The sequence below is a fragment of the Scleropages formosus genome, chromosome 18 (assembly GCF_900964775.1).
Source record: "Scleropages formosus chromosome 18, fSclFor1.1, whole genome shotgun sequence".
NCBI classification, from domain to species: domain Eukaryota; kingdom Metazoa; phylum Chordata; class Actinopteri; order Osteoglossiformes; family Osteoglossidae; genus Scleropages; species Scleropages formosus.
The window spans coordinates 2,759,646-2,784,571 of NC_041823.1; the positions used below are offsets into that span (position 1 = coordinate 2,759,646).

Consider the following 24,926-nt stretch of genomic DNA (forward strand, 5'->3'; position numbering starts at 1 on the left):
GAGCCTTCATGGCATCCAGATGCGGATCGGTCCACGTCACCTTTTGTCCTGCACTTCCACATTTGTGAGTAACAGTCATCTGTCATTAAAAGAAAATGCAGGACATTTAGAGTCAACCAATCAGCATTAGGGTGAAAGGGCAAACCAATGAACTGACCAATCAGCAACTCAATCCTGGCAGAGCAGAATAACCTAATAGAAATTAAAAGAAAAATTAAATAGTTGATTGAAAAATTCACACACAAAGATACAACTGTCATGTTTTACTTTATGAAAACTATTACTGTAACAATATTTTTTACGAAGTCTTTCTAAGGATCCAATTCCGCTAAAGAGTCACAAGTACAGATCACAGAAACTGGGAGAAAATATGAAGTGTAGCGTATTCCAGAGAAGAGTCCCGTTCACAGGGTCAGTTAGTGACTCCACAGCAATTCAAAGAGCTACAAAGCAGATCAGCATAAGACTGCGTTCCTCGGTCATGCTCCTGGTGACCCCCTGCATATGTCGGCTTCAGTCAAATGGAGCATTTCATCAATTCGATGTGACTGAGCTTTAGATTAAATAAACTGCATGAAGGCATTGAATGAATGCTGATGAACACTTAAAGGGTTTTATTAAAATAGTGTTAAAATGGGAGATGATAATTTTTCTGGTATGTAAAATAGTTGCTTTGCAACACCTTATTCAAAGGGCCCAACTAAGTAAAGGTTGGTATGTTGTACAGAAAACCTGCACATACAGTGAGACAGCAGGACCAGAGTTCAGAAACACTTCCAAGAGAGAAACAACAGGAGGAAAATTAAATGGAGCAAACAAATGAGGAAAAGAAATCGGAGAAGGGTTCAAAAATGGGGTGTAATGACTTACAATGGTAAAGAAAAACAAAAGGCAGGGGGTTGGGGTCTTTCTTTTCTTTTTGGGGTCTTTCATCGAGCACTTTCTGGAGAGCCAGAGCAGGTTGGAGGCCTTCTTGAAATCTTGAGCTGATGTCCCAGGATTGCTTGACAAAACCAGCTTTCACACGGATGGAGTCCTGCAGAACTTTGTAGCTGCATGGCTGAGCTTCTGAAGAATATTTGCTCCAACATCAGTGGACTTTGCTGCTGTGTATGTAATTTCAACAGGTGGGCTGATGCGCTTCGTGCAGAAATCTTGCATGGGGGACGTTACTGTAGCTGTCTGGACAACGTACGGGAGCTGAACCCTTGGCACCTTGTAGCTTTTTCCCCGGTATTATCAAGTCTTTATATATATAATTATTTTTTTATTCTGCTCTGCAGATAGCTAGCAGTTTGACTTTTTTTAAATGCTTTGCTGGACAACAACGTTCTCTTAATAAAATACCTCTGATCAAACATCTATACACATACAAATATAAATCCATATATATATTTTATTCTGGTAAACAGCATCCCTGTTAGATCTATGTTGGCATACCCTTTGGAATATTCTCTTAAACACATTCAAAAAACATTCAGAATGAACAGCAAAAAAGTCAGGAGTATTTCTTTCTCCATCAATTAATATCTTAACTATATTGCATATTTTTTTAAAATTATTTTTTCAGTGTCATATTTCTTGGGGTATTACTTTGTGGGGAAACCCCTATATAGTGTTCAATATGCTTAATCAAAATATACAGTACAAAGTAGTGTTCCATTTTCAGTCAGTGAGAGTTAAATCAAATGCAGTCATTCAAAAAAATAACAAAAAATAAATCTAGGGTTTTTTTTTCCCTTTTAAAAAAATATAGTTAACATAATAAACAGCTGCAAAAATTTATTTTTTCTTCTAAAAACTAGAAACGAGGCCTAAAAGAAAAGGTTTCGCATTGAACACTAGAGGGAACTATTTGTATCTCTATCCAGCAGTATTGTAATATGACTTATTTAGCACTGAAATTTTCCAAATGCAACCACATGCAGAGCAGAATATTTTTATCCTATAAATTATGCAACAGACAAGTGCATTGGAAGCATTGTTGAAAAGTTTGTTGCTGCAGGCCTTGCTCATGGAGTGCGATGTAAAGGCCTAGCTTAATATCGGCGGCTGTAGCTAGAAGAACTGTAAGAGGAGGAAGAGAAACTCATGGAGAAACCAGATCCAGTGGCATCAAAACTTCCTCGCCTGGAGCCTGTCCTGGATCCGGTACGGGACCCGACAGCTGACCCGGAACCGCTAGCATTGTAAGGACTGTAAAGACCTTTGGTTGACTGCGAGCAAGCCTCGAGAAGACGCAGACCAGAACCCTCTTCAACCATACTTCTGTCCATGGCATCTTTGTAGGAGATCTTCAGCTTTGTTTTGGGACAGGTCAGGTACTTGTTATAGACGTTGACATCTCTCAGCTTCTGGGCTGTACGTGCATCCAGGGTGCCCTTCTTGATGGCCTCATCCAGTGAAACTCTACCTGGGACGTCAGGTTCAATTAGCCCACCAGTGAGGTACTGGACTTCAAGGAAACGTTGGCCCGCTTCATAGTAAAGCCAGCCCTTCTTTAACGCTTGAGCCGCAGACATTTTAGTTTTGGTTCTGGGATCATCAAATCCATTGAAAGCTTTTTGGGCCAGATTAAGGCGATCCACCATTATCTTGTCAACAAGGCCTTTGTTCACTGCATCAGCAACAGAGAACCTTTCTCCGGTATTGGGGTCAATGATGCCACCAGTGCAAGCTTGGGCCTCCAACAGTCTTTGACCAGAGATGTTGTCCAAAATGTTACGGCGCATGGCTTCAGTGATGGACACCTTCTCTAAAGTATCTGTGTCGAGGATTCCAGCTACTGGGCCCGTTTCCTCGGTTGGGTCATTCCAAACGGTGGTAGGAGTTTTTATGGATGGGACAGGGCTCATTGGATAGGATGAAGTGGATCCGAAAGACGACGAACGGGAACGGAAACCACTCATGGTTCCAGACAACATGTCAGCAAATTCTGTGATGGACAGAGTTCCAGCACGGTACTGATCCATTGCAGACTGGTCAATGAGGCCTCTTGACATAGCATCGTCTATGTCGTACTGTCGTCCTGACCTTCTGTCAATGATCATAGATTTTACAGACCCATCAGAGGACGTGGTGGTGATTTCTTCCCACTCGCACTCCTGCTCTGCAAGCTCCAGGTAGGTTGGGTGGTCAATAAGCCCTTTGCGGTATGCCTCGTACACAGACATTTCTTTGCCTGACTCTGGGTCCACAATGACTACTCTGCGTTTGCGGACAGAGGACTTTGAAGATGTTTTTCTCTCACGCTTCTTATCCTTCAGCAGTAAGAGCACAAGGCCTGTTTCTGGGTCTGTGATGCACCGCTCCATCAGCTGCAAATAGGTGAGATTCTCCTCTGTGTTTGGGTCAAAAAACCCTTTGGTATCATCAGATGGATCAGTGAGAATTTCGTTCATCTCTTCATCGAAAAGGCCTCGCTTGTAGGCCACCTCTACAGGCAGACGGTGACTTTCCTCTGGATCAATGATTCCACCAGTGGCAATTTGCGCTTCCAGCAGCCGAATTCCATGATCTTTCAAAATAAGGCCCTTTTTCATAGCTTGGAAGAGAGAAATATTCTTCCCAGAATATGGATCTCTGTAGCCTGTAACAGCACGTTCAGCAGAGAGAAGCTTGTCTTTGAACTCTGGCCCCACAATTCCCATCCTGACAGCTTCATTTACAGTGAGCTTCAGATTCTTTATTGGGTCAATAACATACCCAGTAGCAGCTTGAGCTTCCAACAGTTCAAAGGCAGTTCCAGGCCTAATCATGTTCTTCTTCATTGCTTGGTATACAGACAGACGATCCTTTGTTGACTCAATAAATACACCAGCAATACAGCTTGTGCCCTCAAGATACCTCTGGAGGCCCTTGCTCACTTCCTCAACAGTAACGAGGCCTTCACTGAGCTCTGTGGCTGTCTTTTGGTCTATGATCTGAGAACGCAACAGTTCTTCCAAGGTGATCTGCTTCCTAAGACCCTTGAACAGCAATCTTCTGTCAGCCAGGGACAGCAAACGCATTCCAGTGTCCTTGTCGACTTTGCACCTCTTAAGCAGTTGGGCATACGACAGTTTTTCCTCTGAGACTGGGTCGATGTATCCTTTTACATCGTCAAAAAGTTTTTCATTAGTTTCTTTGTTGATATATCCACGCTGCGTGGCGATATCAGTGGGAAGGTGGAAGTTGAATTCTGGGTCCATGATGCCACCCGTTGCTGTCTGGGCCTCCAGGAGTTTTAGAGCATAGTCTTCAGGAACAAGGTCTTTCTTCATTGCTTGGAAAAGAGAAATGATCTTGCTAGTGTAGGGATCCTTATAACCTGTGACAGCCCTCTCAGCTGATAGAAGTTTATCATGAAGCTCTGGACCCACCACACCTTTGCGAACTGCCTCATCAACGGTGAGCATTTCATTTCTAACTGGATCAATGATGAATCCTGTTGCAGCTTGTGCCTCAAGAAGGCCTATGGCAACTTCAGGCTTCAACAGCCCTCTCTTCATAGCCTGATAAAGACTGATCCGGTTTGAGGTGTCAGACAACACACCAGCAACACTGCCGGTGCCAAAAAGGTATTGTTTCACATTCGGCATCTCCATGACCTCTCGAATGGTCTTCTTCTCCTGCTTCAGCAGGTTATAGGTCTCAGTGTCAATAATGCGAGCGTTGTAGAGTTCCTCAATGGTTACTTTTCGTCTAATTACATCACATGACATTGCATGCCCCCCTCTAATGATTTCTCTTTGCTCAATTATCTCAATAATGATGATGATCATTCGTTCCTTGGTGATTCTGCCCGAACGATACTCATCCAGCAGTTTACGCCTTTCTTCCTCAGGGAGCAGATTTGAATTCATGACATCCCACAGAGACATTGACTGGCCAGATTGGCCTTCAAGTGGAATGTCAACCTTAGTGTCAGATAGGTCTTTCTGGGTTTGCTCTTCTGTGTACAAGTAAGTTTTCTCCACCACAGTGGGAGCCTCTGGCTTTGAGAGTGGTATAAAGCAGAAGCCTGTTGCAGGATCTCTCATGCACTTGTCTTTCAACTGCTTATAAGTGACACTCTCCTCGGTGGTGGGATCAGAGAAAGCTTTGACATCGTTTGACGGCTCAGAAAGAACCTTAAAAGTCGGCTTGCTGAGATAGCCCCGCTGGTAAGCTACTTCAGTGGGTACCCTGTGACTGTTCACAGGATCAATGATTCCTCCCGTAGACACCTGAGCTTCCAAAAGCGGCAGGGCATGTTCCTTCAGAATGAGGTCCTTCTGCATAGCTTCAAAGAGGGAGATCTTCTTACCAGTGTAGGGGTCATTGTAGCCAGTTACTGCTTTTTCAGCTGACAGGAGCTTCTCGTGAAGCTCTGGACCAACTGTACCAGCCTTTACAGCATCATCCACAGTAAGCAGCTGGTTCTTGACAGGATCAACAATAAACCCAGTGGCAGCTTGTGCTTCCAGGAGCGCCAGACCTGTGCTTTGTCTTAGTAACTTCTTTTTCATCGCTTGGTAAATGCTGACCTTTTCTTTTGTTGGCTCAACATAGACACCTGCTATGCAGTCAGTGCTCTCCAAATAACTCTTCACCTTGTCAAGCTCAGCAACCTCTTTTGGTGTAATTTTGCCTTGCTGCAGGTCATCAAATGTGGATTTGTCAATTATCTGAGAGTCAAGTAAAGAGCTGGCTGGAACGGGAGCTCTCAGCCCCTTGAAGGAAACCTGTTCTTTTTTCTTTGTCTCTTTTTCTTCAATAATGGTGATCACAATCTTAATGATCTTCTCAATTGTCACCTTGCCAGATCTGTATTGTCTGATCAGCTCAATTCTTTGTTCCTCTGTAAGATATTCTGAGTTAATGAGCTCCCAGATGGTCACTTTTCTTCCTTTGAATGGTCCTGCCTGAACTTCCACCGTTGCGTGGTTGAAAGCCTCCTTAGCCTGTACATCGGAGTAGGCTTCAGCTTCTTTTGCATTTATGGCTTGCTCGGACAATGGCAGGAGCTGAAGGCCAGTCTCTTTGTCAGTAACACACCTCTTTTGCAGCTGTAAATATGTGACGTTTTCTTGAGTGTTGGGGTCAAAGAAGCCCTTGATGTCATCGGTTGGATTGCTCAGGATTTGATTAGTTTCATCATCAAAATACCCCCGCTTGCAGGCAACATCGTGAGGAACTCTGTGACTTTTCACTGGGTCAATGATGCCACCAGTAGCCAGCTGAGCATCCAGCAGACGTATTCCCTGATCTTTGCTGATGAGTTCCTTTTTCATTGCCTCAAACAACGACACTGTCTTTCCAGTGTAAGGATCTTTGAACCCAGTGACAGCTCTCTCTGCAGACAGCAACTTTTCATGCAGCTCAGGGCCAACGAGACCTGCTTTAACAGCTTCATCTACGGTCAGCTTCTGATTTTTCTTTGGGTCGATGATAAACCCGGAACCAGCTTGCGCTTCTAACAGACTTAATGTTGGGCCGGGTCTCAAAATGTTCTGCTTCATAGCCTGATAGAAAGGCATCTTCTCTTTTGTTGACTCAATAACTACTCCAGCGATACAGTTAGTACCCTTCAATGCCTTCTTCACTGGATCCTGCTCAGAAACCTCTTTCACCGATATGTTGCCCTTGTGTAACTTGTTATACAGATCCTTATCAATGATCTTCGACTCCAGAAGTTCAGTGGCAGGAACAGGTCCTCTTAGCCCATCAAAAGCAATTTCACTCTTCTTATCTTTCTCCTCAACCACAGTAATAACAATCCTGATGATTTTTTCCACTGTGATCTTTCCTGTTTTGTACTGGCGGATTAGATCTCTCCTTTGGTCCTCAGTGAAATACTCAGAATTGATTATTTCCCAGATTGTAATACTTTTTCCCTTGAATTTTCCAAACGGAACAGAGACAGTGGTCTTTCGGAAAACATCTTTAGTTTCCTCCTCGGTGTACAGCCTTTCACTCAAGGCAGCCTTCTCTGTGATGGGAAGGAGCAAGAAGCCAGTTTCAGGGTCAGTGCTACACCTTTTCATCAGCTGCGAGTAAGTGAGGTTCTCTTGAGTGTTTGGGTCAAAGAACCCTTTAGTGTCATCAGTCGGATCCGAGAGAATCTTGTTCGCCTCTGCATCGAACTGACCCTGCTTGAATGCGGTCTCAATGGGCACACGATGACTGTTAACAGGGTCGACAATCCCACCAGTGGCTAGCTGAACTTCAAGCAGTCTGATGGCATCTTCGTCCACAATTAGATCTTTTTTCATGGCTTCATAGAGAGAAATCTTTTTTCCTGTGTATGGATCTCTGTAACCACTGACTGCCCGCTCAGCTGAGAGCATCTTGTTATGCAGTTCTGGTCCAATTATGCCCTCCTTGACAGCCTCGTTGACGGTGAATTTTCTGTTCTTAACCGGGTCAATCATATACCCCGAAGCTGCTTGAGCCTCAAGAAGCCCCTCTGCTGTTCCAGGAGCGATTTTCTTCTCCTTCATGGCTTGATAGATGCTCATTTTTTGGTCAGGCTGTATCAAGACTCCTCCAATACAGTTTGTACCTTTAAGGTATGTTCTCAGTTTCTCATCCTGGCTAAGGTCTTGTACAGTGACTTTGCCCTTATTTAACATATCAAAGTCTTTTTTGCTCAGCAAGCCAACGTCATGCAGTCTGCTGGCAGGAACTTTCTCTCGGATTCCATCAAATGCCAGCGTTAGCTCTCCATTGCTCGTTGCAGCATCAACGACATCCCTGCCAAGGGCCCCGGTGACCTCAAGCTGTTGCAGCTTCTCACGCAGTTTCCTGTTCTCCTCAGCCAGTAGCTTCTCCTGCTCGAGCCGTTTGTTCTCGAGTTCCTGCATCTCCTTCTGCTTGTTGCGCATCTCCTCCTCTGCATCCTTTTGCTTCTGAAGAGCAGCATCCATGATGGCCTGTAGTTTTTTCTTCTCCTGTTCCATTTCTTTCCTTTGACGTTCTTGTTCATCTTTGAGTGCCATTGCTTTCTTAACCTCATCCTCAAATTGCTTTTCCAGCCTATTTTTCTCCTCCTCGATGAGCTTCTCCTTTTTCAGCAACATCTCCTTTTCTGTCATGAAAGTTTGCTGAAGGATTGTCTTCTCATGCTTAATTTGTTCCTGCTGAGCACTGGCCATCTGTCAAAAGAAGAGAAAAATTAGTTATTTTACATTTCAATAGCTGCTGCTAGATTTCAGAAAGAAATCAAAATCCACGTACATTAACAGTTTAAGAATAACTTATACAGGTATTAAACTAGCAACACTATGCAATTTCCACAGGACTTAGTACGTAGGGCACACATTTGCAGTTCGTTGGTTGCTATAGAAATGTGGTATACGTTAGTCACAGGGAAGAGGGTTAAACAGCATACACACCACTTGAACAAATTGTCTGGTAAAAAATACCTCTTTCGACTTATTTTGCAAATCTGCAGCCTCCTTTTTCAGTTTCTCCTTCTCTTTCTCAAGATCAGAAATGGCTTTGCGCAGCTCATCAGCCTCTTTGCTGCTGTGCAGTCTCTGGACTTCCAGTTTCTCCACGACAACGAGCTTCTCTTTAGTTGCGAGCTCAGTCTCGTGCAGACGGGCGCTGATTTCTTCAGCTTGCTTCTTGAACCTCTTGGCCTCCTCTTCCGCTTTTGCCTGGGCGTCGCTGAGCAGCGACACCCTCATCCGGAGCTTCTCTGCCTCGGCTGTGATCTCAAGCTGCCTCTTACGCTCGGCCTCCAGCGACTTCTGGAAGCCCTCGGTTTCTTCCTCCAGACGCTGCTGCATCAGCTGCTTGTCCTCAAGTAGTTTCTGAGCCTGCTCTTGTGCCAGGTCCTTCTGTCTTTGGAGTAATTCTGCCTCTGCTTTCAACTTGGAGGCCTCTTGGATGGCTTGCATTTTCTCCTTCAGCATTTTCTCAGCAAGAGCCCTCTGCTGCGCAAGGTCGGACTCCGCAATCTGTCTCATGCGCGCAGCCTCCTGAGCCTCCACGCTGAGCCGAGCAGCTTCTTCGGCGAGTTTCTTCATGTTCTCGGCTTCCTCTGCCAAAAACTTCTGAGTGTTGTCCTTGTCCTTTTGGATGAGCCGCTGGTTCTCCTCCTCGATTCTGAGCTTCAGTTTGACAAGCTCCTCCATCTGGATCTTGACTCTGAACAGTTCCTCTTCCACTTGGGCCTTCTGCTTGACCGCATCAGTGACCTCATCTTTGAGGCGCTGAAGCTCACTGTCCAGGAGAGATTTCTGTTTGTCCGTCTCGTCCAGCTGCAGCTTGACTTTAGCAAGTTCTTGCTCCACCTGAGACTTCTGCTTAAGGGTCTCCTCTGTGATCTTTTTGTGCTTCTCCATCTCAGCATCTGCTTGTTCTTTCTGTTTCAGAGCCGTCATCTCAGTTTGGGCTCGCCTTGCTGCCTCAAGCTCAGCCTCCTTCCTCAGTCGCTCAGCATCCTCCTGCGCTTTGGCCTGCTTGGCTGCTTCTGCCTCGGCAGCTTGTTTTTGGCGCTCGGCGTCCTCGGCCTGCTGACGGAGAAGAGCGGCCTCTCTTTCAGCTTTCTCCTTAGCCATCTCAGCCTCCTGTGCCACTTTTTTGGCTTTTTCAAACTCTTCTTTCAGTTTGTTCTGCACGGCGCTGTCCTCCTTCTGCTGAACAAGCACACTCTGGACTTGTAGCTCTGCTGCACTGCATTTCTGCGCAGCCTCTTTCGCCAGAAGAATCTGTTTCTCAGCCTCCTTATCGGCATCCTCTTTCTGCTTATTGGCTTCAGCAGCTTTTTTCTTCAGACGCTCTAGCTCCTCCTGCGCAGCCTTACGCTGGCGGGCAGCTTCTTCTTCTGCAGCAGCAATCCTTTTGACTTTCTCTTCAGCTTCCTTTCTTCGGTTTTCCTCTTCCAGGGCAATTTTACGAAGTTTCTCCGCTTCTTTCTCAGCCTGGATCTTGCTTTTCTGGGTCTCTTCTGCAACGTTCTTCAGTTTATTCAATTCAAGCTCCAAGTCCAGCTTGCCAGAAGAGGCCTTCTCAAAGTTGAGTTTCAGGATACGAATCTCCTCTTCAACAATCCTCCTCTGCTTCAGGGTTTCCTCGACTATTTGCTTCTGTCTTTCTAATTCAGTGTCAGAGGATTTCTTGAGCTGGTTGATCTTCTCCTCAATGTCCTGCTTGTGCTGGTTTGCCTGATCTTCCAAAGCCTTCCTCTGATAGGCCTCATCTTCGGCTTGCCTTCTTAGCCTCTCATTTTCCGCTTCCTTCTCTTTAAGGGCAATCTCAGCTTCTGTTTTCAGTCTAGTGGCTTCATTGATGGCAACTAACTTCTCCTTGAGGATTCTTTCAGCTTCTGCTCTCTGCCGGGCAGCTTCTTCCTCGGCAACCTGCCTCTGCTTCTTTGCTTCCTCTGCAATAGCTCGCAGCTTGGATGCCTCCTCAGCAAGATCCCTCATCTTCGCTGCTTCAGCTTCAAGGAGCTGCTTGCTCTTCTCGGTGTTGGACATGGTTTCCCTCTCCGCTTTGGCCTTAAGCTGCAGAAGAATGTCCATTTCGCTCCTCACTTTGGCCAGCTCATCCTCCAGTTGCTTTCTCTGTTGTTCGGCAGCACTGACTTCATTTTTCAGGCGATAGAGTTCATCTTCCAGCAATGACCTTTGTTGCTCAGCATGGTCAAAATCTGCCCTCAGGCGGATGAGCTCCTGCTCTGCAGACAGTTTCTGCTTGGCAGTGCTTTCAGCCAGCTTTCGTTGTTTCTCCAGCTCCTGCTCTGCCATCTCTTTCTGCTTCAGAGCAGACTCTTCGGCCTTGGCCCTCCTCCTGGCTTCACGCTCAGCTTCATCCTTCTGCTTCTCGGCCTCCTCCTGAGCTCTGCTCTTCTTGTGAGCTTCTTCCTCAGCCTGCAGCCTCAAACGGAGAGCTTCGTTGGCCTTCTGCCTCCACTTCTCCAGCTCTTTCTCAGCCTCATCCCTGGCTTTATCGGCCTCTTCCTGTAGCGTTTTGAGACGTTCAGCCTCCTCTTGCAGCTGGATGACAGTGGTGTGCTCCTTCTTGAGCGACTGCTCCAACTGTGTGGTCTTTTCTGCAAAAGACATCCTCTTGTGCTGAAGCTCAACAGTGGCACTCTTCTGTGCTGCATCGTGGGCCAGCTTGATCTGTCGGTCCTTTTCTACTTCAGCTTGTTTCATGCGCCTCTCAGCTTCCTCAGCCTGCATCTTCACCTTTTCCAATTCTTCCAGGGCTTTCTGTTTCTGCTTGGCAGCCTCCTTTTCGGTTTCTGCCTTGAGCTTCAGCTCCTCTTCAGCCCTGCGCTTCTTCTGCGTCTCCTCGGCAACCTGCTTGCGGAACTTCTCCGCATCCTCCTGGGCCATCTTTCGCAGACGCTCTGCCTCATCTGCTTTGTTGCGCAGCTGCTGGAGCTCTGTCTCTGCCATGGCCTTCTGCTTCACGGTAGTCTCCAGCTGGACCCTGATGATGCGAATCTCCTCTTCCACCTTAGTGCGGCTCTGCAAGGCATCCTCCACTTGCTGGCTCTTGGAGTGGATCTGCTGCTCTGAGAGGTTTTTGAGCTCTTGGAGCTCTTGCTGGATGTTGAGCTTCTGCTTTTCAGCATCCACTGCTACAATCTCCCTTTTGCTGACCTCTTCTTGCATGAGCAGCTTGAGCTCCTGGGCCTCTTTTTCTGCTTTGGCTATGGCCTTTGCATGAGCCTCGGCTAACTGCTTCTGTTTCTCTAACTCAGCCTGCATCTCCGCCATCTTTCTCCTCTCTTCCTCTTTAAGTTTCTCTGCAGCTTTCTGTATTAGTGGAAGCAAATAGCAAAGAAAATTAATTAAAGAATGAAGGGTTAAATGTTAGGTTGGTAGATTGATTACATTGGTTATATAGACAGGAAAATGCTGACACTGGACATGTTAAAGACTGTTGATTATATATGAAGGTATGAAGGAATATCCATCATTTGACTTTTGGTGCATTAGGTCCTAGACATCATGTCACATTCGTTTAATGTATGGAAGACAGAACAAGACATAAGTTCACAACACTTTGTACACATCTACAAAAACAGCATGCATTTCGTGTTTTTTCTTGAAAGGATCCATTCGTTTTGTATCAAAATAGTGGCATGTATTACAAAAAAAAAAGCCAAGAAGTGTCAATTAAACTGTGACTACTGAAAATCTGAACCACAGCACCACCGAAGTGAATCTTATTTTACCGTGCTGGATAAATATGTGACGGCATAACGTAAAAGAAAAAAAAAATGAGAGAAAAGTGAGAAACCCTGAAATGTGCATAACCTAAAATTATATAGTGAAACAAATGAGTGTAGTGCTCAGTTACTACAGACTGTAATAAATAATGCAGGGAATACTCAAAAAATATACAATCAAGTCTGCTTTGTAGGACAAAGAGATGAAGTGGTGAAGAAAACAGTGTAGGCCACTGCTTTGCTCAGTTACTTTGGTCACAGGGAGATGACATATGTTGCACAATATGAATGTTCAGTTTGTCACTTTAAATGAAATACTAATGAGTTATTATGCTTGTATGAATATAAACAGCTTGCAGTTTTCCATTTCCACTCAACACAGATGGAGTGGCTCGTACAGCATGTTACAGAGTGTCTGGAGACATGGTAATAATGTCTTTACCTTAAATCAATAAATCAATTATTTCCCCCCCTTTGGAAGGACGAGAAAGGCAGTTGAGCACCGTAAATAATGACGTGCATGCTTGGCGAATCGTGGTGGATTGTGAAGCGTGACGAGACATGATGGTGCGACGTGAAAAAAGGTGGATTTGCTCCATGTGTCATTTACCTCTTCAGCGCCCAAACAAGACAAGCATTCATCATGACAAAGCACTGGCAAGCAGTGTAGAGAAGCAAAAAAAAAAAAAAAAAAAAAAGATTAGGGTTAGAAAAGAAAGGGATAAAGGAAACCGTGTTAATAAGAGCTTGAGGGATGTGACAAGGGCAGAGGGAGGATCAGCCTGGAGCCAACTCAGAGAACTGGGAAAAGGAGAACCGGCTTATTTCACTCTGCCTATGGTAGATGATCTATATCGGAATAAAGTAGATAAAATACTAAAATGGCACTTTTAAAATCTGTTTAATGATCACAGAGTGAACAGCTGTTTTTAAAAATTAAGATCTGAGAGTTGGATTCAGGCTGAACACGAACTGCACTGTTTAACTCTGTGTGTGTGTGTGTGTGTGTGTGTGTGTGTGTGTGTGTGTGTGTGTGTGTGGACACTCATTCCTCAAGGTGATCTAACATTTTATAGTGAAGGACAGACAAATCCCTGAGGTCATGTGAGGTCTGATGTGGAATTCAGGGGTCAACAGCTCCAGTTCTCAAGAAGCGAAAGGTCTGCTGGTGTCTGAACCACCTTCAGCTCTCATCTGCTCTGCTGAAATCACAATTTTTACACCTGATTCTAATTAACCTCAGGTGTAAATATGATCCATGACTGCCCATGAACATCTTAACCCTGCCCGACCTACGTAACCAAACAACGTTTAGCACGTTGCTAACTTGAGCATGAGCAGCGTGAACGTATTTGAAGGCCGCACTGAACTCCATCTAAGGAGGACTGCCGCTTGACCACCGGCACTGTGGACCCCTCAATAAAACATACTTCAGGAAATTAAAGTCTCGATTCATTTTGGGTTCACAACCCCCATGCATGTCGCTTATTGAGCAGAACTCCCCATTGCATCGGGCCTATGAGCCGTATGAGTTTTCTCCCACAAAGCTCAGTCGAAGTGCATGCTGGGATCCCCAGGTCTTTTCCCCACCTCCTTCCGCCCTGCCAGCGTTCTGCAAATCCTAAGCCCGTGAAAAGGCAACGTGTCTGACCGCGCAGTAGTAGAACCACATGAGTGTGTGCTGGACGCCCAGGTTAGCGTTAGCGTTAGCATTAGCCTGCCGACGCTGATAGCGGCCAGAGGTGCGAGGCCCGGTCACGCACCTCCTCGTTCTCCAGGCGCTGCTGCGTGTCCGTGATGAACTTGATGTACTGGCTGGTGAGGGTCATGAGCTCGCTGTAGCGGGTCCTCAGCGTCACATACTGCAAGGATCAAGAAGAGGCGTCACTATATTAGTGTTTCTATATACTATGCTCTTATATTATATACACATACGGTGTGTGTGCGTACGTATATTTTTGCTATTATGTTTACAGTTTTACAGCATTTATTATATTGTAATATACTGTTTTTTATTGTATATATTATAATATATCATTGTGATATAATGTTTTTTTTTTTTTTAATGTAGCACCATGGCCCTGGAGGAATGTTGTTTCGTCTCACTGTATACTGGGCTAGCTGTATCTGGTTGAAATAACAATAAAGCCACTTTGACTTTGATATCGCATATATACATACCGTACAACATATATACGTGTGACATAATTAGGGCCAACTCATAGTGTACTGGTTAGCACTGCAGCATTTAGACCCAGAGGTCACAGGTTTGAATACCACATCAAGTTGCAGGGCCTTTGAAAACATTACCCAGCTGTATAAATGGGTAAATAATTGTAAGTAGCTTAACATTTTAAGTCGCTTTGGAGAAAAGCATCAGCTAAATTAGTAAATGTAATTTTATATATATATATATATATACACACTACTTAGATAATCTAGGTATAATTACATATATTCTATACTTGTAATGAGCGTAACTGAAAGACGTATTTCATAATAAGCCACAAGAAGAGCAGTAACCTCCTGTATGATGTTGTCCGAGGCAGAGTCCATTTTGGGTTTCTTCATGGGGGACAGCGGCTCCACGATCGCTCGGTACGTCACCAACTGGAGCTCGTAGTCCTGAGGAAATCGGTCACAATCTTTAGTCACCCAACAAATTCTGCAGTGGGGTCCTTAGTGAGGTCACACTCTTTAACTATAAAGTCTCTGCTGAGAGTCAACGTAAAGAAGGTTTAGAGTTTTGCTTTTTCCTACCTTGATGGTGTCGATGTAGGCCTTGGCGTATTTCTGACACTCATCAACTTTTTCCTTGTTCTTCTCAATTTCTTCCAGAAGTTTCTGCATGGGGGTAATTGACATATAGGTGTCAAAAATGAAAAATGCGCGATGCGAAAGCATGGCCAAGGGTCAAGGCAGGGTAGCACACCTTCTCCTGGGCCAGCTGCTCCTTGAGGGTCTTGCTGTGGCTGATGGGCACGGCCTGGATCCTCTCCTGGCGCTGCTTGGCGTCGGCGATCCAGCGGATGAGCCAGTCGTAGCTCTGCCGGTAGTAGCCCAGCTGGCGTCCGAGCTGCTCCAGCTCGCGCTGCCTCACGTCCACCTGCGTGAACATGGCCTGCCAGCGCTCCTGCAGGCCGACCAGCAGGTGGCGGTAATGGTCCAGCTCGGCGTCGCGCTCGAGGTGCACACGCGAGAGGTGTTCGCTGACCACGGAGGCCTTGCGCAGGTCACCTTCCAGGCTGTCAAACACAGGCCGCTCTTTCTCTGCCTCCCCTCGCATGGTCTACACCCAGAAAAAAAAAATAATAATAATAATAACAACAACTTCTCCTGTGTTTTATGCCCAATCGGTGCGGCTGTGTTTTGGCAACGCAAGGCTAATGTTGTCATGCCAAGAAAATCTGAATCCGAGCTCTGCAGTCAGAGCGGATGTCAAGAACTTTGGTTGTCGTCTTGGCTAACCACCATCCAAAACTCACCCAAGAAGTGACGTGCATTCGTCTGCATCACGTAAAACTTTCCCCCCCTCAAAGGCCAAATGGACTTTTACTGTAATTTGTGGAAACTCGGGGTAAAATCTTGTATTTTAGCCCTACTTTTTTTCCCCAGGCAGTCAAGCGCTCATACGGGGAAAAGAAAGAGGTCTCTGTTCTCTCCTGGCTTCAGCTGAATTGCGCCCAGTCAGCTTGCGCTTGAGAACATATGTTTGTAATGTCATAAACTCGAGACTAAATGCTTGGAACGTGGAGAAGAAAATCTGTTGGGGATCAAATAAGGTGAGTGTGTCCAGCACTACTGGAAAAATTCAGCGAGTGTAAAAATAAAGACAGATGGAAGGGAATATGGTGTCCGGGGCGGGACTGGCAAGCGACACGGCGTCTCGTCCCCCTACCTTGAGCTGGGTGCGGTAGATCTCCACCTCCTTGACATCAGTGGGCACCTTGTTGACCTCTCGCAGCTGGTTTTCGTACTTCTTGAGGACGCCCTCAGCCTCATGCGTGCTCCGGATCACCACTTCAATGGTCTTCAGTCTGAAGGTGCAGGGAGACACGGTAGTTGGGTCAAGGCTGTTTCATTAGCAGTCCCGCTCTCACAGATTATGTTCGACAGCAGGGGGCGCCACAGCTACTCACTTCTCCAAGTATATGGAGGACAGGCTGTAGACCTGGTCCATCTTCTGCAAGGTGACGTCCAGCTCCGATCGCAGGACCGGCGCCGAGCTCGTCGGCTGTGGAGACGCCAGGATCCCCGTTGTATCCTCAGTCACCTTGTCCAGGCTCTTCTTGATGCCCTCCAGCTCAATCTGGACTTTCTGTGGAATGAAGAAAAACCCAACAAATATGAGGCTTGTTCAGAGAACCACAGAAGGAAACTACAGGACATAAACAAGATCATTCTACTTATGATAGTCTAAAAACCCAATAAAAACGAACATACAATGATGACATCGCACATAAAAACTGTCAATAATGTAACAGAAAAGGTAGAACACTAGAGGGCACTGTTTCCACTGCAGAGAGTACAGCACCTGCTGCTCAGTGGCCCTCTGGGCGCAGTCCTTCAGCGGCTCTTTGTCCACCGGCTGCCGAATCCTGGCCACGGTTCGAGCCTCGCATCCCTCTAGCTGTAGGCGCAGGTCCTTCACCTGGCTGATGTAGGTGCGACACGTCGACTCGTCCTGCTCACCTGCGCGGGACACGGCGCGTTACAGGTTACGGCGCACGTGAGCAATCGGAGCAGGTCTTTCGGCTGCTTTCCACGTGGGCGAGTGCGGTGGTGAGCCATTAGGAAAAGTGGCATATTTTTCAAACCTTTGCGTTCCAGGAGCTGTTAGACACCTGCACACCTAAGCTAACGGGACCCATTACAACACGTCGGAAACGGGCCCTGGAGACGCAAACACACATGCCGAACGCGTGTTTTGGTTAGACGTGTAATTCCATGACTGCATTCTGGACCCAATGGACTTCCTGTAGAACAACACACTGAAACAGGTCTCACAATCAGCCATCAGCACAGCTGCTGCCTAAAGGCTACGCGACACGAGCCTGGGAGGAGGGAGAGTCCAAGCCATGCACCTGGACCCGCTCTTTCCACAGCGGCGTCGCTAGCGGAAGCGTGCAGCGGAACTCTCGCAGGTACAGGGCGGACGTGAAAACTACAGGACACAGGACATCCCTGCTGCCACAGGAAGGCTTGGCCACTCAGCGTCCGTAAGCACAACCTACAGGCATTCTTCGCAAACTCACCTTTGCGTCGGACCACCGAGCCTGGAAGGGGAATTTAACAGTTACCCTCGAGTGCAGTAAACTGGGAGTGCATTTCAAAACTGCACTTAGCGCCTGTATAGGAGAGACTGAGACGCAATGCATTCTGGGAACCATGTACCCACGCTCTCAGCTGCGCTCTTTGCTTTGCTTTAATTTTCAAAGTATTCTATTAGTTTGTGACATATCGCCTTCATCTTCCATAAGTTGCTGCACTGCTACCACAGTGCAGCAGTACATTTAGTTTATTAAGTCACTTTTTTATATAATATTGTTATTGTTCTTTATTCTATTTTAGTGCGTTACACAACTTTTTCCTTATGATATTAGGCATTATTTAGGGTGACTCTGGGTGAACTTGGGATGGGCTCGCAACGAATTGGAATTTTTCTCCATATAAAAGCAATGAAGTCATTTTTATATCAGGTTTTATGATCACTTTAGTGCTTTTGATCATTTTTCATGAACAAATCAGGTCCAGTTAACAGCAACATCACCAGTAATGAGCGGAAGGAGATGTCAGTACCCGTGAGCACGTCATTCATCTTACAGAAAAGCGTATCGTCTTCTATTGTATTGTCGATGGACTTCAGTTCCTCTGAGCTGCTTAATGTATAAGTTTAAAGCCAAATGTAAATGAGGTGCAGGGCGGCGTGGCCAACAGCTCCGCTTCTTGTCGCAGGACCCACCTCTTTCCACGCTGCGGAGCAGGTTCTCGTAGTAGCGCGTGGCTTTGTTGAAGTCGCCCTCGATCTGCATGCGATCGTCGGGGCCGAAGAGCTGCGAGTCCTGGCTGTCGCGCATAAAGTCCTGGTAGTGAAGGTCCAAATTCCTGAGGATGAGCCGGTACTCGTCCGGCTTGATGGTCTTGAACTGCACACGGACACCAAGGGAGACACTATTCATGAGCATCAGCTATTTCTATTCTCTTAAATCATTTACTGTTGATAACCACACACACACACACACACTTTCAGAACCGCTTGTCCCATACGGGGTCGCGGGGAACCGGAGCCTACCCGGCAACACAGGGCGTAAGGCCGGAGGGGGAGGGGACACACCCAGGACGGGACGCCAGTCCGTCGCAAGGCACCCCAAGCGGGACTCGAACCCCAGACCCACCGGAGAGCAGGACTTGGTCCAACCCACTGCGCCACTGCGCCCCCTTCTGTTGATAACCACTTATTCCAATTCAGGGTCACGGTGCTCCAGAGCCTATCCTGGAAACACAGGGCCATGTTGAAAACCCTGGTTTTTAATCGCTCTTTTCTGTTCTTTCTGTGTTCTCATATATATGTCTAAAAACTGGGAATAAAACTTCCAACACACATGCAAATAAAGTATTTTCAAACTGGTGATTTATAATTTATGGAAAAAAGAACAACAAAAGGTAGGGACCTAGGAAAATGTGACTGAAGTCTTGGCAGGAAAGAAAGAAGGGGATATGTGATGTGGAGCCGTGTTAAACTCTGACTCCAGCAATTAAGGAACTGTTGTTTTCGTATAATATTATAAACCCTTTCATGGGAAGAATATCCTCTCTCCGTACCGTTTCAGACGAATACTGCGAGTCCTTTCTGAGAGGGACAGAAACACAACTGTCTGATCTATACTTTGAAGGGAGTCCAGCATCATTTCTTGGGCTAATTTGATTTGGGGGAAATTGACAAACGTAATTATCAACGCACCCCATTTGGACGGCGCTCGATAAACACTGAATTGGGCTCATGCGCATCCCTTTGTGGATGGACGATGATCATGCAGTAAAGCACCTCCACTGCTCCACAATCCCATGCGTTGACGTATTCATACGTTCTGGAACATTCTAGAACACGCAGTGCTATGTGAAGGCTCACCGTGGTGACGGTCCACGACTGGATCTGCTGGATGTCCCTCATCAGGTACTGCCAGGCCAGAAGGCTCCGCATGTCGACGTGCAGCCGCTGCCACAAGGAGATGATCTTCTGGTGACTGACCTCCAGGCTGGAAGTGTTTAACGATATTACATTTAATAATAATAATAATAACAAATCTTTAGCAAAAACCCAGCCATGTAAATATAAGAGTCATACAAAAAAATAATGAGCATATTGGGATTGTGGAGAAATTCCAAACGTTGAAAGGTGTTATAACACAACTAGTCCATGTCTCACGCTGAACAATGACACCACCTACTTCAGTCACGTGTTCGTATCCGAGCGCGTGAAAAGCCCGATTGGACCACCTGCGGTGACTGAACTTATCGGGAAGGAGGAAATTTCCACGGCTGATCTTCACACGTCCACATTGTGCACGTGGACAGACCTGCACGGGCACTAGATGTCTGAGACGATGAATAACGCTATTTAAAGATGTGAGGATGCGCCCCCTAGAGGTTGCCCGTGAACTGCATCTCGTAAGAGCAATAGAGGAAAATCATGATCATCAGAGAGAACTGCCGTGTGACACATTTCCTCCTTGCCTAGAAATTCAGTTACCTCTTGTCCTTAGAGTGTGTCGTCCTCAGGCAGGTTCCTGGCTGAGCCTCGCATATTATTTTCACATTAAGCATCGTGAGCCATACAACTCGGGGGGTGCAAAGTGTACGCCACGAAAAAAAACACAGCAGTGGACATCCAAACACGGGCTGGGGAGCGAGACGGAGATCCCCACCCCGAGACGCTGTCGATGGCCTCCTTGTTGGGCGGCGGGACGACGAAGCAGACGGACGGAACGACGGCCTCACTGCCCATCATGTTCTGCACCTTCCACTTGCTGGGCTGCGAGTTGTTGGTCAGCAGGCATTCGTCACCCTTGTGGACCGTGATCTGCACGCACGTAAACACAAGGGTTACCTTGTGACCACCTGTTGCAGAGTCGCTAACAAACAGGGTCTTTGGAATGTAGTTAAGGTGCAGTGGATGGAGCCGTCGCTACGAAACCCCAAGGTATTCAAGAGTAAGTCACGGTCATATACGGAGCCCTCTGTGGTAGAGAACAGTTCACACCGGTCCTCTGACCTCCATCTGTTTGAAGTCACAGACAGCCTGGATGGGCAGCTTGCCCCTGACTGGGCTGGTAGGGTTACGGGGCTTCAGCTGGACTATGGTTCGAGCACGCTTGTTCAAGCCGGCAAGGTGGGTCTTGAAGTCATTCAGCTGCTCCTTCTCCTCCTGGGGAAGAGAACGTAACAGCGGTCAATGAACCGCAGAGGATGGTTACCGCGGTGAACGACGGCAGGGACACTGCGACCGTGGCTTTGTCTCTCAATCACGCACCACAGCATCCTGCAGCAGGTCCTCCAGGCGCGTGACCGTGATGGAACGGTCGCAGGTGTACTTCTTCTTCATGGTCTCGTTCATCTTCGCCAATCGCTCCTCTGCCTCCTTTACATCAGCAAAGAACTGCACACCAGGAAGAGGAGAGCAGACAGAGTGAGAAACAGAGTAATTCAGGGAATTATACATGAGAGAACAGTTTATGGGTCCTACGCAATCACCGCGTTGCTATGGATTTCGAGGAAAGAGGTGCAGTTAGTCCTCCTACCTGGTAGTAGGCAGTGTTCTCCTTCAGGTGGGCTTCAATGCAGCAGCACAGCTGGAGGATCCAACTCCACTGGGTCTGCAGGGCGGCTGTGAAGGCCTGGATGGAGAGAAAGGGGAAAAAGATGCAAAGATGATGATGATTATTATTTTTATTATTATTATAACAAAATCACTTAATTTTTTCCAACACTTCTCCCTAAAGTGACTTAATTTCAAGCTCCTTACAGTAATTTTTACTGTGTCAGTGTAGGGTAAGTTCCTTGATCAAGAGGAGGTGGGCTCTCAAACCAGGGCTCGAACCACTACGCCACCTGCTGCCTCATTTCGGTTCATTTTTGAACCGCACCCTCCCCAGCATCCTATGCCAGATATGCTTGATGTTTACGTACCTCCACGGTCTTCTTCCCAGGGTGGCCGTCCTTGAGCAGCCGCTCGCCAGTGACCTGGATTTCGTTCACCTTCTTCTCCCTGAGCTCCAGCTCGCGCATCAGAGCCTGGGTGGGCCCACCAAGACATTCCAGTGACTCCTCATGTCATCAGTGGCGAAGTGACAAATGGAAGATCCAAACATTTTTCGGCTGATTCAACTATCTGAGTTTGTATTTTCCTCTCTCCTCTATCTGCCAAAACGCCCATTTGCAGCATGGTGAACGCGACCTGTATTTACATGACCAGCCAACAGGTGGCAGTAAAGAGCAACCCAACAGATAAATGGCGCAGGACTGCCATGATTCAACTCGCTTCCACAATGTTCTCTGCTCACGCCTCCTATATATGAGATTTGTATACAACCCAACTACCGAATAAATCAAGGGACATCTATATCATTAACCTTTTACTGACTGGAATCAAATGGTAAAAATGACCCGAGTTACAAACAAAATGATTTGATCTTACATGATTTGTCCTAATTTTGTTTGCAATTGTAATAAATCATAATAACTGTAACATGGCGATAACTTTTTTTGAGGGCTCACCTGCAGGAAACGTCTGAACTGAAACCGTTTTGGTCACAGCTGCTTTTTTCCCCACCTACCATCTCTCAGCACTGTCAGCTACCGCCGGCGTACGTACCGAGTAGTTGTCCTTCTTGGCGGTCATGTTCTGGTTGCGATCGCTCCAGTCAAAGTTCACCTCCTCCTCCTCCTTGTCGTTGAGCCACATGAGCTCTTTGGTGGCGGCGTTCACAAACATGTGGAGCTGCTCCAGCTGACGGAGGCGGGACTTGGACGAGTTCTGAGAGGTGCGTGGGAAGGACAGCGCGGTCATGAAACAAATCACCCGAATCATAATGAATTCACAACATTCCAGGGGTGTGGCAGCGGTGCTTCTCATGAAACCCACCAGGAGTTTGGCGTACTGCAGGTCGAGCTTTCCAAGGTACTCCCTGTAGGTGCCCTTGCTGACTGGAGAAAGCTGGTTCTGGAGGTCAGGGACACGAGGACACAGAGTGACCGTTACCTAAAAGCGCGGCGGGTCCGACCCCATGCGACTCAGTCATCACACATCGTGGACTTGCTCTCACATGGACCACAAGGGTTTTCAGCCTCGTTCTCCTGTTAGGCTTATGAAGAACCTTGAAGATCACAACCATGTAGGCATCCGCACTCAAAGTTATGAGATTCTCCTGCTGGACGATATATTTATTCTTCCTGCGTAACCTTTCCCACCTTTCCCATCTCTACCCTTTACCTTGTCCAGCAATTTGGAGTTTTAGTCAAACAAAATCATCGACTTCAAGGCTCCTTTACCACATGGTTTGAGTGAGAGACTACATTTCCCAGACCCCCTTGGGGCTCTCCCCACCCCCGGATTCCCGCACCTCATCGGAGCGCGCCCGTTCAATCTTGGCGCGGAAGTCCTCTATGGTCTGGTGCAGGCCGCGGTGGCTGCCCAGCTGCGACTCGACGGCGGGCAGGTCGGCACCCCAACCGGCTCCATCCACGCGCCGCTGGTTCTCCTCCACCCAGGCCAGGAGGTCTTGGACGTAACGCAGCGTCACGTCATCCAGCTCGGGGCGCACCTTCACCGGCAGCTGGGCCGTGGTCTGCACCACAGTGCTCTGGGTGGGAGTCACGGCGGAGCGGAAGCGGAGCTTGTACTCCGTTTGCAGGCTCACGAGCCGCTCGTGCAGACGGTACACCCTGGAGGACGGGAGGAACCAGCAAGAAGCTCGCTAAGGAAGCAAAGGGAAGGAACCTCCAAGGGCAGCCGATTCAAAGATCTACTAAAGAGTCCCGCAGATCGCTCGACCCAAAGGTCCGAGTGCCGTCGTCATCGATGAGCAGCACTTCGTCGACCACCCTGGTTCTTCGGAGATTCAATGAAGCTCTAAGATATTGTTTCTCTCCACACTTTTCCCATCATGGGCAGCTGCTCTGCGCACAAAACTGCCTCAAAAGCAGCACATCTGTGCTCCCAACACACACAAACACACACACTCTTACCAGTCTCATTCCCAAAACCTTCACCATCAAATCAGACAAGGTCTTCCACTCTCACACATCCACTAGCGAGAAATTACAGCTAAACAGGGTGGGTTTTTCGGAAGTTTCTAGAACTTTCTCCAGCATGGTGCACAATCACCGAGAAGTGCAATTATGTGCAACATGTAAAAATACTTTAAGAGATACAAAAATGAAAGACTATATAATAGAATGAATAATAAAAGGTATATTTTTACATTTACCCAAAGCTACATAGGAGTAGTAGTTATACATTTATACACCTGGCTAATTTTACCGGAGCAATTTAGGGTAAGTAACTTGCTCAGGGGTACTGCAGCTGGAGGTGGGATTTGATCCTACAATCTTTCGGCCCAAAGAAAACAGCTCTAACCGCTACACTACTAGCTGTCCTTTATAATTATAGTTGTGTATATTGGGTACACAACTGAGGGGGTTTGACTAGGTCTTGCTCTCTGGCGGGTGTGGGGTTCCAGTCCCACTTGGGGTGCCTTCTGATGGCCTGGCACCCCATCCTGGGTGCGTCCCCTCCCTCTGCAGCCTTACGCCCTGTATTTCCGGGTTAGACTCCGGTTCGCCGCGACCCCACTTGGGACAAGCGGTTTCAGTCAATGTGTGTGTGTGTGTGTGTGTGTGTGTGTGTGTGTGTAACTGGGTAGATAATAAAGATCATTTCAAAAGCAGGAGGAAACAGGGCTGTTCTCACCGCCGGTACATCTGCTCGGCCTGCAGGTGGCGCCCATCCTTGAGGAGCTGCACGTCGTTGAAGAGCAGGCGGATCATACCGTCGGCCTTCTCCAGGTCGCGCTCCACCTCAGCCGTGTTCTGGGCAGATTTCCCCGTCCCCAGCAGACGGATGTCCTGGACGCAAACGCGTGCTTTATTTAGACAGGAAGTGTCTACACATGCGGTTCTTGACACGCTACACCTTCCACGCAATGAACTTTCCGCAAGTCACTCAGCAGAGCCAATAAAGGTCGAAAAATTTTTAAAAATTTAAAATTAAGAAACGATTCAGTAACAAATCGTTTGTTAATTCTGGAATTTATACTTAAAATACAATAAGAAAAAAACAAGCTAAACGTAAAATAATGAAACTAATAGAAAATTCATTGTTATTACCTCTTTTCTAAATATATACTGAAAAAAACTGTGACACTTCAAAAAAAAAAAAAAAAACTTACATATAGATCCATATTTACCACCGCAACCATATGTGCATTTCAAAAAAGCTTCTTGAACAAGAACACATTTATATTGACATACATAGATACATACATATATATGTTCTCTCTCTATTTGTATATAACATATATAAATGTATTATATCAAATGTATTAAAAAGTAAACGAAAACAGACTTTATCATAGGTTTCCTGGAGCAAACTGCAAGAAAGAAAAACATTCTTAAAAAATGTGCAAATGTGGAGGTTTGAGTCGAAGCGACAATGAACGAACAGTTGAGCTGATCAGCAGGTCTTTGGAATATTGCCATATTGCAAATAACT

General features: G+C 46.7%; 1 protein-coding gene across 7 annotated transcripts in view; it reads right to left on the minus strand.

The window, feature by feature from the left end:
* LOC108940583 (plectin-like) overlaps positions 1–24,926 on the minus strand; it is a 138,852-nt gene continuing 113,926 nt past the window's right edge. For all 7 annotated transcript variants that reach the window (XM_018762829.1, XM_029246024.1, XM_018762832.1 and 4 more), the window contains 21 exons: positions 24,126–24,280; positions 22,777–23,098; positions 22,299–22,376; positions 22,029–22,190; positions 21,344–21,448; positions 20,956–21,051; positions 20,688–20,813; positions 20,430–20,582; positions 20,083–20,237; positions 19,287–19,413; positions 18,120–18,303; positions 16,692–16,849; positions 16,297–16,475; positions 16,056–16,194; positions 15,090–15,446; positions 14,918–15,001; positions 14,681–14,782; positions 13,921–14,019; positions 8,388–11,741; positions 871–8,117; positions 1–79 (listed from right to left, as the gene is read on the minus strand). In XM_018762829.1, the coding sequence (XP_018618345.1) occupies positions 2,040–8,117; positions 8,388–11,741; positions 13,921–14,019; positions 14,681–14,782; positions 14,918–15,001; positions 15,090–15,446; positions 16,056–16,194; positions 16,297–16,475; positions 16,692–16,849; positions 18,120–18,303; positions 19,287–19,413; positions 20,083–20,237; positions 20,430–20,582; positions 20,688–20,813; positions 20,956–21,051; positions 21,344–21,448; positions 22,029–22,190; positions 22,299–22,376; positions 22,777–23,098; positions 24,126–24,280 (12,213 nt within the window). In that variant the 3' untranslated portion in view covers positions 1–79; positions 871–2,039. The remainder of the gene's footprint in view (positions 80–870; positions 8,118–8,387; positions 11,742–13,920; positions 14,020–14,680; positions 14,783–14,917; positions 15,002–15,089; positions 15,447–16,055; positions 16,195–16,296; positions 16,476–16,691; positions 16,850–18,119; positions 18,304–19,286; positions 19,414–20,082; positions 20,238–20,429; positions 20,583–20,687; positions 20,814–20,955; positions 21,052–21,343; positions 21,449–22,028; positions 22,191–22,298; positions 22,377–22,776; positions 23,099–24,125; positions 24,281–24,926) is intronic.